Genomic DNA, 15,655 nt, shown 5'->3' with positions numbered 1-15,655 from the left:
CAGTTACGGGAAAACAGTCTCTATTGCCCTGTTGGAACCAGGTCCCCGCCTTCATTTGGTGTAGACAGAGTCTAGCAGTGCATGGTCCAGTATGATTCCAATATGTTAGGCTTCAAAACCCCTGCTCAATCTGATGCAAGAAAGGCCCATTGGGCCCAGGAATCTAATGCAGTCCACAGAGAGAAAGAAGCACAGGTCAGGAATTTTCAGACATGCCTCGCCAGCCACTCCCCACAAATATTCTACAGCTTCAATCGTTAAATGTTTTTGAAAATGGCAGGGTTTACAAAAGTGCCTGGTGTACATGGTTTGGCTTGCTCTGTTTCTTCGCATTCCTCGGATTAAATTGTTTGTAAATCAAAATCATTCCCTGATTCAGACAAGCACTGAGCAGCAGAGAAGCCAGGCCAGAATTTCCCCTCAGAGTTAGTAATAATATCTTACAGTTATAGGGCGGTTTTCCACTCAAAGAATCCCAAAACACTCAAAAGGAGATGGAAGAATGGCTACATTCTACCTCCGACATGCAGCCGCCTCTGGGGAGGAATGCAATAGCTGTTTAACAGCACAGTGCAACACTACATGACAAGTGAGTCCAGGAGGGTCTCGTATCCAATTGCAAGTTCAAGGAGAATTTAGGGAGTTAGAATGCAATTAACCAGTTAGAAATGGTCCAGGAAACCAGGACTATCACCCCTATTTTGGGGACATTGTCACTGGATATTTAATGGCCTGAAGAGGCCAGGACCTTGAGATGGCACCTTCAGCAGCTTCTAGCACTATGTAGATTCAGCTCTAGTCATGTCACCAGGAACTCTGAGTGGATCTGACCACAGCAGTATCTCTTCCTGCTAAGACCAGGTTTTAGGAACAACAATCAACTTTGCTGAAGGTCATTTTTCTGAGTCTCTCACAACGCTAGGATAATACCAGGACCATGGAACAAGGACACAATTCCAAAGCCCCCTTCCCAAAGTTCCCTGCCTTCCCCCATAAGTGCTGACTCTCAGATAATAAATTACAGGATCCCAATGCTATAACCATGCCTATACTTCAGAATGCGTCATTTCACCTCCCTCTGATATTATCCACAGGGAGATACATCAAGATGCACCTGAGACCTGTTTGCCCTGCACCACAGAGCAGATTTTCAAAGGAACTCAGCCCCCAGCTGCTCCCATTGTGACATTTATGGCCAGACTTTCCCAATAACTCAGCACATTGGGTGCTGAACGATTCTGAAAACTCCGGCTATTTACTTAGGTACCTAAAGGGAACTGAACTGTTTGGAAAATTTGGCCCCAATTCTGGGTCCTGAGCTCTTTGAAATTTGGCCCAGGTCTTGAAAGCCTCAAGATATTTGCAGTTCATTGTTGCTTCATCTTTAGGGAAAGACCCGCATCTTCCTGACAAGGGATTTTTGATTGGCCATTAGCGGAGGCCATCATTAAAACAAACATTCACCACCTTACTAAGATACCACCATTACTTCCCATTCGAAGGACAGTGATTTACGTGGGTGTCTCAGATAGCAGCATGGGGTAACAGCTGGAAAATGACGATTTTTTTTATGGCAGCTTCCGGTAGAACAGGTTTCACTGTATTTAATCCCCACAAGGTAAATGTGAAGCGTCTGTTCAAAGGTCCACCCTGATTGGTTGTCACACACTCCGGCGTAATTACCCCATAAAGCTGGAGAGTGAGAGAGCTGGTGTGGCTGTTGGAAAGAGACTAGTTCATCAAAGAAATGCAGGGCTGGACGGGACCTCGAGAAGGCATCAAGCCCAGCCCGCTGCACCGAGGCAGGACCAAGTGAACTTAGACCGTCCCTGCTGACAGGTTTGTCCAATTCTTAAAAACTTCCACTGATGGTGATTCAACAGCCTGTTCCAGAGCTGAATGACCCTTCATTGAGGGTTAAGGCACATAAATAGCCTCACTCCTAGAGCTCAGGTTTCCTGGTGCTAGGTGAGAAGTTACACAAACAAATACAGTTCCAGGGTTGCTTGTTTCCCCCCAGCCCCATTATATCAGATTAGATCAGAAAAGAAGGATGGGCCAGGGGTCTGGGTGCTAATCTAGGGGTCAATTCCCTGCTCTGCCACAGATTCTCTGTGTGACCTTGGGTAAGTCAGTTAATATGGGATTTCCAAAGCCACCTCAGTGGGCTAGGCACCTAACTCCCATTGAAAGTCAATGGGTCTTAGGCACCTAACTCACTTAGAAATTGCCTTTGTGCCTCAATTCCCCACCTGTGCGATGGGGATACTAGCACTCCTCTACTCACAGGGGTCCTGGGAGGATCAATACGTTAAAGATTATGAGGGGCTCAGATATTATGGTATGGGAGCCAGATAACTACCTAAGATCATTGTTCCGTCCAGTCCAATAGCATCCTTCCAGCTGCATGCCTGGAGATTTAGAGGAAAGATTTAACTTCATCATAATGCAGTTAACCAATGTTGTATTCAGTGAGGAAAATTCTTCCTGACTCTTGTTGCAATCTCATGATGCCCTGAAGCATGAGGCTGAATTTCTCCCTCACACAGCCTGCGTACCTGTCAACTGCCCTAGTGTTGTTCATCCACTCCAGAGAGAGCTTGCTCTCTTTCCAGGTAAGCCACCTAGGGTGGACTGCACAGGGGCAGATGGGGAGGCAGCACGCATGAGCCAATCCACGGCAAAGAGAGGAGGGCTGAGAGCTTGCTCCCCAGGCAGGGTACAGCATGACTGCAGAGTGACTCAGAAGTGCAGAAGATCAGATGCCTGCAAGGTTTCCAAGCTACAGTACAGGAAGCATGTGATCTCTTCACTCCATGTACTCTCATCCTGTCCATCCATCAGGATCAACCCTACTTCGCTATCCTTTCCCTGGCTGCCCTCCGTCCTACCCGCTAGACTGCACCACAGGCAATTTGTCAACCTCACTGAGAGCCTCAGCCCCCACTGTCCGGATTTCCAATGGGAAACCTCAATCCATTTCATGCCCCTGGAAAAGTAAAGACTCTACTGAACTATCCAACGAAAGGGGATTTACTGTTGTGTGTAGGGTGACCAGACAGCAAGTGTGAAAAATCGGGACAGGGGGTGGGGGGTAATAGGAGCCTATATAAGAAAAAGACCCAAAAATCGGGACTGTCCCTATAAAATTGGGACATCTGGTCACCCTAGCTGTGTGCCTAAGGAGCAGACTGAGGGCAAGACCCTTAAATCCAGGCTCAGGGCCAAGGATGCATCCGAGGGCAGGGAGAGAACAGATCTAACGATTAAGCAAGGGACCGGCCTGCTTTCTCCCAGACCTGATAAACCACCTTCCCTCACCTTCAGCATGAGGCACACTGGGGGTAGCCTGCCCCTGGGTCCAGTTCTGCTGGTGTTTTCAGGGGACTGGGGATACAGCTGGTTGTCTGCACTGGCAAAAAATGGGACGCATAATGCAACGGTGGCGCTGTCCCTGTCCCAGCAAAAGTGAGCGCATGGATAGAGGCTCTGCCTACGCTGCGCTCCAAAGCATGATTGCAGCTTCACCTAACAGGCACAGCTAAAAACAGCACAGAAGCCCCGGCAACACAGCTTCAGCACAGGCCAGCATTGCAAGTACACACCCAGGGGGACTGGGTGGGCCTATACCGCACACACCGGTGGCTATGCCATCACGGCTATTCGTAGCTACACTCGCTTGATTAAAGGGATCCTGGCTATGCCTGCCTGAGCAGCAGTGACCCTCCGATTGCAGATTGATAGCATAGCCACAGACAGACAGAACTCTGGCGATCTTCCCACTGTGCCATCTGACCCTTCACAGAGCAGGCTTTCGACAGCACAGTGCTAAAAATGCTCTCGACCTGCCTATGCCACAGCTTTCATCACTGCCACCCCGGCGGAGCTGTACCCCCAATGCATGAGCCCCCCAGCCCCACCCCTTTGTGCCAGGCAGAGGATCCTTGTGTTGTCTCTCTGCAGAGCTGCTGGTATCTGATCTCTCATGTGGACATGACCTGTCTCTCATGCGGGAACTGCAGATCCTCATCCCTACTGTGCCCTTAGCTGTGTTTGGGGCAGTCAGAGACATGCACTTTAGTCTTAAACCCACAATCTCGGCAGGTTGGTCCTGCCACTTCTTCAACCCCTAGTTACTTCACTTGCCTACATGCCGGTGTAGGAGGGACAGTCTGTAATGTTAGCGAAAACCCTCCCATTTCCCCCTTCCGTCCCTCTGGGGGGCTCTCCCCAGCTGGTGCATTTCGCAGGAGTTAGAAGGCGTGTCCCTCATTTTTCTTCCCACATGTCCCTGTGTATAACTTTGGCAGGTAAGGTTAACACTACGGACAACAGCAGCAGCAATTACCCCTTCACTGGATGCTACTCCTACTTTCACCACCTGGACTAGTGCCACATACTAGTATATGGGATAAAAATACAGCTCCCTGCTTTTATCTGGGAGTGGGAGGATAATGGAAGAACAGGGATAGTACCCACTCTTGCTAGGAGCCTCTGACAGTATTTTTGTATGTATTACAGTATTTCCTACAAGCCCCAACTTGGCACTAGGCCTATTGTGCTAGGTGCTGTACATACCAAAAATGAAAAAACAGTCCCCACCCCAAATAGTTTATGGGTTTCTTTGAACCCATGAGTGAAGGGAGAGGTACCATCGTGATTTCAAGGAGCCAACCCCCCAACGCTGATCCTGCCCCAGCAGAACCCAAGGGAAAGAAGCAGAGACTTACGTGTCACAGCTTCGGGAGTGACCATGAACTCTGACTTGGCCTCGCTTTTGGGTGTTGCTGTTCCATTTGCCAGGAGGTTCAGGGACTTGTCGTCTTCTGGCAGTTTCTCTTTCTCCTCTGTTGCTGGGGCCTGAGGGTGAGGGGCTGGGATGTGGCACAGAGCAGATGGTGCTACCGCTGGATTCTGCGTGGAGGAAGTGCACGAGATCTCCTCCTGATCTGAGAAAGACAGTAGGGTTCTAATTATTATGTGCGAGCATACCATGGACCAGGATCCCACCTTGCTAGGTGCGGTACAAAGACAGAACATAGACAGTCCCTGCCCCAAGGAGCTTCCAGTTGACGTATAAGACCAGAGACAACAGATGGAGTCAGACAGACTGAGTGGGGAGTACCAGGAAACAATGAGACACCTCTTCCGTCATCCGTTCCATCTTCACAACCCTTAAATAGTGCAAAGGCAGCAGGGTTTCAGCCTGGGCACACTATTCACAAGAAAGTTAAGAAGCCTAGGGCCAGATCCTCAGCTAGTGTAAACAGGCACAGCTCCATTGACGCCAAGGGAGCGACACTGATTTACACCAGTTGAGGATCTGGCCATTTTGGGTGGCATTTTCAGAAGCGCTCAGCACAGTCCGACTCTGCTCCTCATGCAGTTAATGGTAAAAGTCCCCTTGACTTTGCTGGGACAGAGTCAGGCCAGTGCTGAGCACTTGTGAATTCTCTGGGGCAGGGACTATCGTGTTCTGTGTTTGCACAGTGCCTAGAACAATGGGCTCCTGGTCTGTGACTGGGGCCCTTAGGCGCTACTGCTGGACAAACAATTAAATAAGACACTTAGACTTCAAGGCTAGAAGGGACCATCATGCTCATCTAGACTGACCTGCTGCACATCGCAGGCCCCAGAACCTCACCCGCCCACTCCTGGAATAGACCCCTCACCTCTAACTGAGATACTGAAGTCCTCGAATCATGACTTAAAAGACTTCAATAAACATCGTTTTGAAAATCCCACCAGGTTTTCACAATGCAAATTTTAAAATCATACAACATTTATCAGGTGTTTTACTCAGAAACAGGCTGGGGCGTCATTTGGTTTTGTTTAAAGCCAACCCCTGCTTATTTTCTAATGTTTAAATGTCGTGTGCGCATGAAGGTCAGTTTGTTCCTGGAGGATGCGCAATTGGAAATGGTCACAAGGTCTGAGGCTCCTTTGGCTACCCTGTGAAAAGCAAAACCTCTCTGTGCCATATGCTGCCCGTGGCAGCGAGCTCCCAGCCTTGGCCTTGCAGAGCTCACCCGAGCGCTCTGAAAGTACCCACGTAGACAGCTCTTGGATGTTATGGCTCCGGCCCTGAAGCCTATTTCCCGCCCCAGGCTCCAGAGCCCGAGCTCCAGCCCAAAAGGCGACACCTACACAGCTATTGTTCGCGTGGTAGCATGAGCCCGAATCTGTCGACCTGGGCTAGGAGGCTCCCTGCAGCAGACAGGGTAGTCATACCCATAGTGGCCTGGTATGAAATTGGAAACATGGGTATTTTTCCCATGATAATTTGTAGAAAAAAATATTTGACATTTTCACTAACACCCTACCGCTGGGAGCAAGCCTGTGCTACCAGAGCTCCAGTTAGCAACCCTCAGGGCACTGCTGTGGGGAAGCTCACTGGGACTCCCACAGACTGCACTGCTTTTTCATAGCAGCATCCTATCACAGGGTGAATAAAAAGTCCCATGCTGTGGGAGTCTTCAGTGGCATGGGCTTCGGGCACTTCCACAAGGAAGGGCCCAGGAACCGTAGTGGGCATTAGAAGGGCACTGCTCTGAGGAGGATCTCACCAGGGCGATCCCAGATGGGAAGAAGAGGGCACTGAGTGATAGGCAGCCCAAGCTGCCGCAGTCCCAGCTGGCACCCACAAGACGCGGCTGCATGAGAAACGTGGGAGTGCTATTACCGCAACTGAACGGCAGCACAGCGAGACCAGTGAGAAAGAGGAGGAGGCCATCAGGCACACGCCATCTGCTCCCGAAGCCTGCTGGAAAGATACAGCTCCTTCGCACCCACACAGACTGAGCAGCCGGTTATCACACATCCCAGCTTCAGCCAGAATCCTCTGGATTGCCAGGCTCCTGAAATTCCCTTGGCTTGGCTTTTGTCTGGCAGGTCTCTGTCAAAGGGGCCTGGCCCACAGGAGATGGGCAAACCAGACATGCAGCCCTCAGCACTTGTTGGAAGGTATTGATGAGGGCGCTAGCCTTAGTGAGATGGGGGAACAAGATCAGGCAGGGGTGTCGGTAGGTTGACAGACGGATCCCCCCAAATCCAGGCCCTGTGCAGCCTCATCCTTACCACCTGTCTGGGGCCCATTGTGAATGAAGCACGAGTGACTGGTGGGTTAGCTTGATGGCCAGAGTGGCACTGTGGGACAGCCCGACGAGGACTTCATTCGGCTCTGCTGTTGTGACGCGACACGGATTTCCTGCTGCACGGGCAGAAACACGATGGAGCGGACACCGTTCAGCTTCAGGCCTGGTTAGCCCTGGGGGGTAGGCGGGAACCCTACAGCAGCCAGGCACGGCTTGCTGCACCCGAGCCGGCTTTAGCGTCTGTATGCAGGGCATGTTAGAGGGATCACGTGATGTTAGACACGGGTCATTCCTCTCGTGCAGACAAGGCCACTGGAGACCCTGCGGACGTGAAGAGACGGCCCCTTTCTGCCGAGTCCCCCTCACTTTCTTCCACTGGCCTCCCAGTTGGCCTAGCCACCTCCGACCCTCCCCCATGCTCCCTTATCTCTCAGAATAGCAACCGTTTACACAACAGGGGCTGGAGGTGCAGCAGCATCGGGGCGGAACCGCACTTTATATAAAGCTAAATTATACCTTAGGAGGATAAAGCTAGACCAAGCACCCATAATTACACTGACTATAGCAAGAGGTCCTACACGCAGCTGGGCAGGGGCAGAGGGCGGGGAGAGCGCGGCAGGCCTTGGACTCCTCATTATACCCAAGATAACAAACGATCCTTCATGCAGGCAGACAGGGCAGGAGGCAGACGGGGAGGAAGGGAGGCAGACCTCACACATATAATTATAGTGGCCATAATGACAGAAGGGAGGAGGGCCTGATCCAAAGTCCGCTGGGGTCAGTGGGACTCTTTGCACTGACTCTAGGGGACTCCAGACCAGATTCCGAGAGACTGATGGAGAGAAAAGCCGGAGAAGAGGGCGACCTCGTACACACAAGGCTATCCAACAAAGAGAGTGGGGAAGATGGATAGGGAATGAGCTCGGTGCTTGGAAGACCTCGATTTGACTTCCAGTCTTCCTGCATGGTTAATTCAGCTCCCCATCGGTAGAATGGGGATAACCCTTCCCCACCACACAGGGCTGTTGAGTGGATAAAATCTATTCAGGATGGTGAGGTGCTCGGAGACGGGGGCAATATAAGCACCTAGATAGACAGTCAACAGAGGCATGCGAGCTTTTGGTAGGAAAGGCAAAAACATGCGTGATGCTAACCTGGCTGAAAAATACAGCGGAGGATCCTTGAGCTTTTCAGCCTAGCTAAGCCCTACTTTTAAGTTCAGAGGGATGTAAGCCCCAGAATTTAACTAGCACCTCCCGTGCTTGGTGGTGGAGTGTGCGTGCAGGAGACTTTGCTTCCCAGCTGTTTTCTGCATACCAGCAAATCTGGACTGGTTTATGGTTTCACACAAACATCAAGATTAAATCCCCTTATGGGACAGTCCGACAGAATTTAATAGAAAACAGCCATCTTTCTAGAGGTTTTTCAAACTACCCTGTAGAATCCAGCCGAGAATTCTCCCCCACCTTCATTCGCTATGAAATCTTTGAGGCTGTTAGAGTAATTTCTGTAGAACCCTGTTGGTTTCAGCCCTCTTCCATTCTACAGGACTTTCCCACAGGCATGTGATTTTGCCTGGTTTTAACGTGAAGCTGGGAGAAATTCAGTAGCTTCAGGAAAGGTTTGCATTGAGAATTTGGGTCCAACACCCAGAGTGAGCCGGGGCAGGAAGTAGAAGTGTGTGAACCCCTCAAAGCAGAGCAAAGGGGGAGGAAATGTTCTAATGCTTCCTTGAAAACCCAAGCCATGGGAGAAAGAGGTGCATACCTGAGTGCAAATAGAATAGTGACCACACAGAGCTAAATGCTGCAGTCATTTGTCTGGTCTCAATCATGGGAGTTTGGCCTGAGTAGGACATGCAAAGTTTGCCCTATAGGCCTGATCTAAAGCCAATGGCAAAAATTCCATTGACTTGAGTGAGCTTTGGTTCAAGCTCTTAGTCACACGTGATCCTGAGGTTACCTTTCAGGCCATGTGATCATAGGTTCTCCACTGCATTTGTGTAAACCCAGAACTGGAATTACACTGTCATATATTAGTGCTAGCGGCCAGCTGGATCTGGCCCAGAGGTAATTATTCACACACTTTGATAGGGTGCCCTAAATCGACATAACACTTCAATCATTAGAAAAGACATGATTGCCTACTCAGAAAAGCCTACAACGTAATATATTATCAGGGGCTTGATGGTCACATACACAGGTTTCCCCCCCCCCGTAACTTCACCGACTTTAGTAAAGTCATTCCTGGTTTACCCCAATGCAAGTGACTAAAGGATGGGACCCAACATCTGAAAAATTAGTCTTCCAGATTATTGGGCGCTACCACCTAGTGGTGGTGGGCTACCAGACAATGAGAGAAAGGATGGCTTTGTGGTGAAGACCCCGAACAAGGACTTGGGAGATCTGGTTTCAATCCCCAGCTCTGGAACACGGCAAGTCACTGTGCCTCAAATATAAAATGGGGATTATAACGCCCCTTTTGTCCATTTAGAATATAAGCTCTTTGAGGCAGGGACGGTCTCTCGTGATGTGTCTGCAGTGCCCAGGACAACGGAGGCTGCCGACGCAAATGCAATACAAGTAATACTGGTAGACAAACAGATAGCTGGCTGGGCTGCACACTGTTCCTACGTGGTTAATAACACCGAACACAAGGTCTCCTATACAAACAGAGAGATGGAGGGAGGAAATTGGCAATTAGATTCATTTCCACGGGAACAAACAGCGCAGAAATATAGAGCAGGGGAGAATTTGGACAAGTTGGTTCTCCCCTGTGTGAGACACACTGACTCACTCCCTGGCATCTCTTCAGCCGCGTGCCCACACGTGAGAGCCACCGCGATGCGCTTCACAAGCGTTCCGCAGCGCACGTGAGCTGCCGAAGCAGCCCCAACACCTCTCCTGGCACTGAGACCGAGTGGCAGGAGTTGCTCCTACTCTCTGTGGTTCTGTGATTGGCATGATGTGGAGTCAACGCGTGTGTCTCATAGTTAACAGCTCAGCGCCCCATGGGTGTGGGCTCCTTTGCTGGCTGGAGCTCAGACAGATTTCCTTGCAGTGGTGTCAGGGAGACAGCCCAGACATGCTCATGCTTCAAACAGGCTCCAGGGACCCTGCAACAGGGCAGATCAACCCCTGCTTTGATGCATCTTCTTCCCTGCTGGGAGCTTTCCAGACCCAGTCAGGCCCAGGGGAAAACAATACTATTAACTAAACACCCTACACTCATACAGTCGCTTTCAACTCAGGATCTCAAAGTGCTTTAGAAACAAGCCTTGTGAAAGCAGGTGATTATTATCCCCATTTTACAGGTGGGCACAGAGAGATGACGTAACCTCCTTACATTTGCATGGCGAATCATCAGCAGAGTTGGGAGTAGAACCCAGGAGTCCTGGCTCCTAATCATCCCTTGGCAAGGTACCCCAGGAGTTATACGCCTTCTGGGAGGAAGTAGCCACGTGTTCGATATTATTTTAGTGACATCAGGTATAACGCTAAATAGAACTCTCATATTTCTTGCTCTGAAGAGCGTAATTGCGTCACTGAAAGAGACACTTAGCATAACAAGGCGCCCAATAGAGTATGATCTGCAAAGCTATGGTTTTGGTGCCCAGCAGAGGTCTGTCTGGATCAGATGCTCTAAGAAGACAAGGAGCTAAAGACATGTTTGCAGCACTTGCTGTCCCACACAGTGTTTGTGAGCCAGTGGCTTTTACCTAACCTTGCTCAGCCCTGGGGACTCTGATCTGCTCGATAATCCTTTGCACAACACACCTGGGGAGACTGATACTGCAAGGTGTTGAGCAACCCTCAACTACCCCTGAAATCCATGCAGGTTTACCTCTTTGCTGTTGTAATTATTTCTATTATTGGCAGCACCTCAGGGCCCCAGTGTGCTGAGTGCTGGACGTGCACATGGTGAGAGACCATCCCTGCCCCAAAGGGCTTCGGGCCAGATTTTCTGAAAGTATTTAGGCACTGAACTCCCACTGAAATCAATGGGAGTTAGGAGCCTTAATGTCTTTAAAAATCCCACCCTGACACAACAGACAAAGGCTGGGAAGGGAAACTGAGGCACAGAGAGGGACTTGCCCAAGATCACTCAGCAGGTCAGTGACAGAGCCACATTATCCTTCACCCAACACCCTCTGGCCAGGAATCGGTTGTTTTCCTCTCATGCAAAGCCTGACATTCCATTGACCTCCAGGGAGAGAGCTGCTCACGGCATTAGAGGCAGACACCAGACTCAGGCTGCCCTGAAATCTTCTGGGGTTCCAAGTGATCTCCCTGGGAAGCTGCTGAGCTCCTGCAGCAGAATCCAGGGTCATCTCTGACCCCCGGCAAACAGCTGTAAGCAGACACTGACTAGATGCTAGCAACTAGGGATTGATGCATTAAGTGCTAACAAAACATCAGACATTTTGGGATTGGGGATTGCCTGATCCTAACCTTTCTCATTTCCTAGTTAAATACTGATACGTATATGCCATATAACTGCTGCATCCCACCAGCCTCCCTTTACCACATGGGGCATCTTGATATCACCTTTCATTCAAGCCTCAGCACCCAGTAGGATAACTATTATCCTCATTTTACAAGTGGGGAAACTGAGGCAGAGTATAGCACTCAGGAGTTCTGAGGTCCAGTCCCTTGCTCTGATCACCAGGTTACTCTGCTGACTAAAATGCCATTTCTGCATCTTCCCCATTACACTTTTATATGAACGCTGATACAGTCTGCACCTCAATCAGGCCCAAGACCAGAGAGTCCATTGCTTAACCAGGATAGCAGGCTGGCAATTGGTTTCATGCAGTTTAATAAATTTCCCCTTCCATTTTACAAGTACATGCCTGAGTCCTGCTTAGATAACAAAATGGAGCTGTAGTGCATCATTAACGATGCAAACAACATAATTTCTGCATAGTATTTTTAAAATATGTTGGAGGGGAAAAATGAATGCCAACTGGGCATAGGAAAACATTTTTGTTTATAAGCACAGAGACAATCGGACGCAATAAGCATTCAAATGTCACGAGTGAGGCCTCAATCAATCATGAGATTGGCTTAAAGAATGAGAGAATATTTTTTTTAAAAAATGTTCTTTTCATTTGCCTTCTGGTTTCTGAGCCTGTAGGATGAACTTGGATCCCATATTCAGGATTTTTCCCCTCAACCACAAGGACTAGAAACTTACTTAAGAAAAAACGAAAGCTGAAATGTTCATGACATCATTCGACTCCAGAAGCTGGGACTTCAAGAACAAACCCATGCCAAATATTGCAAGATTTGCAGGAAGATTTGGTGACGCTGAGTAATGTGTCAGCCATGTATCTTCACCTATTTCACTGGGCACCTTGTACCATTCATTCAATATAAGGTGTGCAAAAATAACCCCTGTTACAAGTAGAAGGGCATTCCATTCATTGGATGCATTTATTGTGGTACTACATTCCCACTGGAGCTATGAAACTTATGGGCCAACATCTGGGCCTGGTCTTGAGTAGGATAAAAAGGTGTGTCGGGTGTATGCGTGGGGGAGTTAGATTATGTTTAGCTATCATGATCTAGTCAACATGTCATAAAACTCTTTTGCAAACAACTGGAAATTGCACCCTGCCAGCAATTGGTGGTCAGTAGTCAGTTTAGCTGAACCAGGATGGAACTCAGTTTAGCTTCGTGTGTAAACAAGGAACAAGCTGTAGTCAGCACAAGTTCAGCTAACCCAGGTTAACCCTTGCTCTGACTTCAGAGGGAAGTTAGAATGACCTCAGATTTAATACAAGTCAAGGATCACGAGGATGACTGGCACACTTTCTTAGATTCCTCTTCGTTTTCTTTTGTTCTTGTGGCCCACAATAGAGGAAGTGTCCAAGAAAGACTCTTGTGCCAACATCCCAACTGAAGATACCTCAAGAGGTCATCTAATCCATCCCCTCACTCTGAGGCAGGAACAAGTATACCTAGACCATCCCTGACAGGTGTTTGTCAGGAATGGTCTACATACACATAATCCTGGAGTACTCACACTTGTGGGTACTTAGCTGAACCTTTAGAGGTCTTCCCATCACTAAATACTTAGTTGCCCCAAGCATGTCTTAAATACAACATAGGAATGACCTTATTAGACCAGAGCTGCGGTGAAGCTAGACCAATGTCCCATCTCTAATGGCTAGCGGTACCACCTTCTACAGAGGAAGGTGCAAGAAATCGCCTAGTGGACAATTCAGGAATAACTTCTTGACATGTCAGAGGCTAGTTATGTCTGTTTATACATTACTGGAACACACTCAGGCTTTGGTAATGAGGGCGGTACAAGAAACTATATAAAATAAAAGAGGGAAAGTTTCTTCCTAATTCTCTGAGCTAGAGGTTGTCTTGTGCCCTGAAGTTAGAGATGTATTTCTACTGCCAAGGTCCGAAGCAAACCTCTTCTTTTTGCAAAACTTGGGGTGTTTGGACATAGAATATTGGTTTGACCCATTCCAAAGAGGACAGGGAGGGGGAGTCACCATGGTTGGATCCAGACTCATGCCCTTCCAAACTTGAAGAGCATTTGTGTCTAGCATGTTGGCTAGTGTCCCCTTTTCATATGAATGAAGGCATGGATTCTCTTGCCATTTTTGTCTTCATCTTTCTCCTTCCTTTAATCTCCCAGGGATGTCTAGGGAGAGGAAAGATGATGGCGGACAGAGAGATAAACAACGATATACTCCACTGAGGCGCTTGCCATTATCATCATGCTACTGTGCAACAATATATCGTTTGGGAGCTTTCTAATCTGTTTTTTTGCAGATAAAATGAATGAGTGATCTCTCTTGGTTTTCCCACATATACTGCCGCGTCCATCCAGGTGGTTTACTGACCCCCCCCCCCCCCATGATTATTTTAGAACATGATTAAGCAATTTAGAATATGGTGGAGGGAGTGGGAGAAAAATCCTCCAATCCCATATGCCAGATTGGAGGAGAAGGAGAGAGAGGAAAAAAAAAACCCAAAACTTTGTTTTGAAAGTTTGCTCGACTGGGAGAAATCCAAATGGCTTATTTACATTCAGTCTGAAATTAATGCACTAAAGCCTTTCAGATTCAAAGATATTCAGAGAAAGGAGCGGGAGCGGGGAAGAGAAATGCCCAGAAAACCGCAGCAGAGCACAAGCTAATCAGTGAGCTCCTGACACATCAAACACAGCTTTACTTTCACCGATTTCCATACCTCGGCTGGTTACCCTGGCGGCGTTTGCCCTAGTGTCTCCCGGCACGCTTGGGTGATGGTGTGTAAAACATTTTCACTGCTGGACCACGAGGCGTTTGGTCACCAATGTTTGTCTCTATGAAAAAAGTTACTTCCTTAGCAAAAACACAAATAACTCGCCAGCTCCACACCAGGGTTATTATTATTTGTTATTTATAGTGTTCTGGTGGGTAGAGACATAAAGGCATAGGGACAGCCAGGCCGGTCAGCACACAGGCCCCTCTCTGACAATGGCCTGTGCCAGCTGCTTCAGAATCACTGCAAGAACTCCTGTCGTGGACAATTTTGTAATCCATGAGATGGGGTATTAAATCAACCTATCCCACCCCCTTTGTCTGGCTTGTGGATTGAGGCTAGGCTTCTCAAGGGCACGCTAAGGCATTCAACCCCCACGGAGTATAAAATAGAATCTGGCCACCTTCCTCCTTTGGCTTCTTGAAAATCCCGCCTTTGGCACAGGGAAGGTCTCTCACTGGCTATATGCAGAGCACCCATGGAGCCCTGAGCTGAGTAGCAGCCTCTAGGCACTGAACAAACAACAATCAAGGTTAACCATTCAGATGACTTGGCCCAAACCATGTCCCACTCCCAGCATGGTACGAGGAAACCCTCACGGTTCAGGACACGGCAGAAGTCTCAGCACGGAGAGGCCCCGGTATTAGACGGAGAGAAAGTTTGTGCGCCTCGGAGCAGACCTCCCGCCTCAAATTAAAGAGGAGGAAAGTAAAACGAGCACAGCAAAATGGAGATGCACATAGCTTAAACACCAGCTGTTTGAACAACACAATACAACATATTTCAAGAAAGGTTAAAACTGGAAATAAACTCCTGTATGAGACGCTTCATTCTTCTGCTCTCTACAACAGCTAAAACCCCATTGACTTCAGTGCAATTCCTCCTGATTTACACCACTGCAAGTGGCTACATCTTCACTTCAGAAACTAAGTGTGTCTTTACATGGAGAGAGCTATCGTAATGCAAAATCCTAGTGGTAACAAGGCACAGGTAGTTTTTCTTTTGATTTTGCTAGCTGAGATCAAACCTATCTCCCCCACCTTTCTTGAGGTAAACACACACCTTCATTTGCAATGAAGACAGCCATAGGTACGAGAATAAGTCTCCATGTGATGAACAGCGAGCCAGAAACGAACACAAATAATCATTTCCCAAAGTACATTTGAAGCAGTAAAGCTGCCTGTGCATGACTGGAGACTCGGGCCCCCAAGGGGAGAAGGTTGGGTGAGGAATTGGAGAGGATGATGTAGGAGCAGAGAAATTAGCTGAATCTTTTACTGTGGAAGGTCACGG

At 48.6% G+C, this 15,655-nt stretch overlaps 1 protein-coding gene across 3 annotated transcripts in view; it reads right to left on the bottom strand.

Annotated features, from left to right (window-relative positions):
• MDFI (MyoD family inhibitor) overlaps positions 1–15,655 on the bottom strand; it is a 66,648-nt gene that overhangs the window by 9,915 nt on the left and 41,078 nt on the right. For all 3 annotated transcript variants that reach the window (XM_039535194.1, XM_039535196.1, XM_039535195.1), the window contains one exon: positions 4,731–4,949. In XM_039535194.1, the coding sequence (XP_039391128.1) occupies positions 4,731–4,949 (219 nt within the window). The remainder of the gene's footprint in view (positions 1–4,730; positions 4,950–15,655) is intronic.

The sequence above is a fragment of the Mauremys reevesii genome, linkage group 4 (assembly GCF_016161935.1).
Source record: "Mauremys reevesii isolate NIE-2019 linkage group 4, ASM1616193v1, whole genome shotgun sequence".
NCBI lineage: Eukaryota > Metazoa > Chordata > Testudines > Geoemydidae > Mauremys > Mauremys reevesii.
This window is presented reverse-complemented; position numbering and strand designations above follow the sequence as displayed.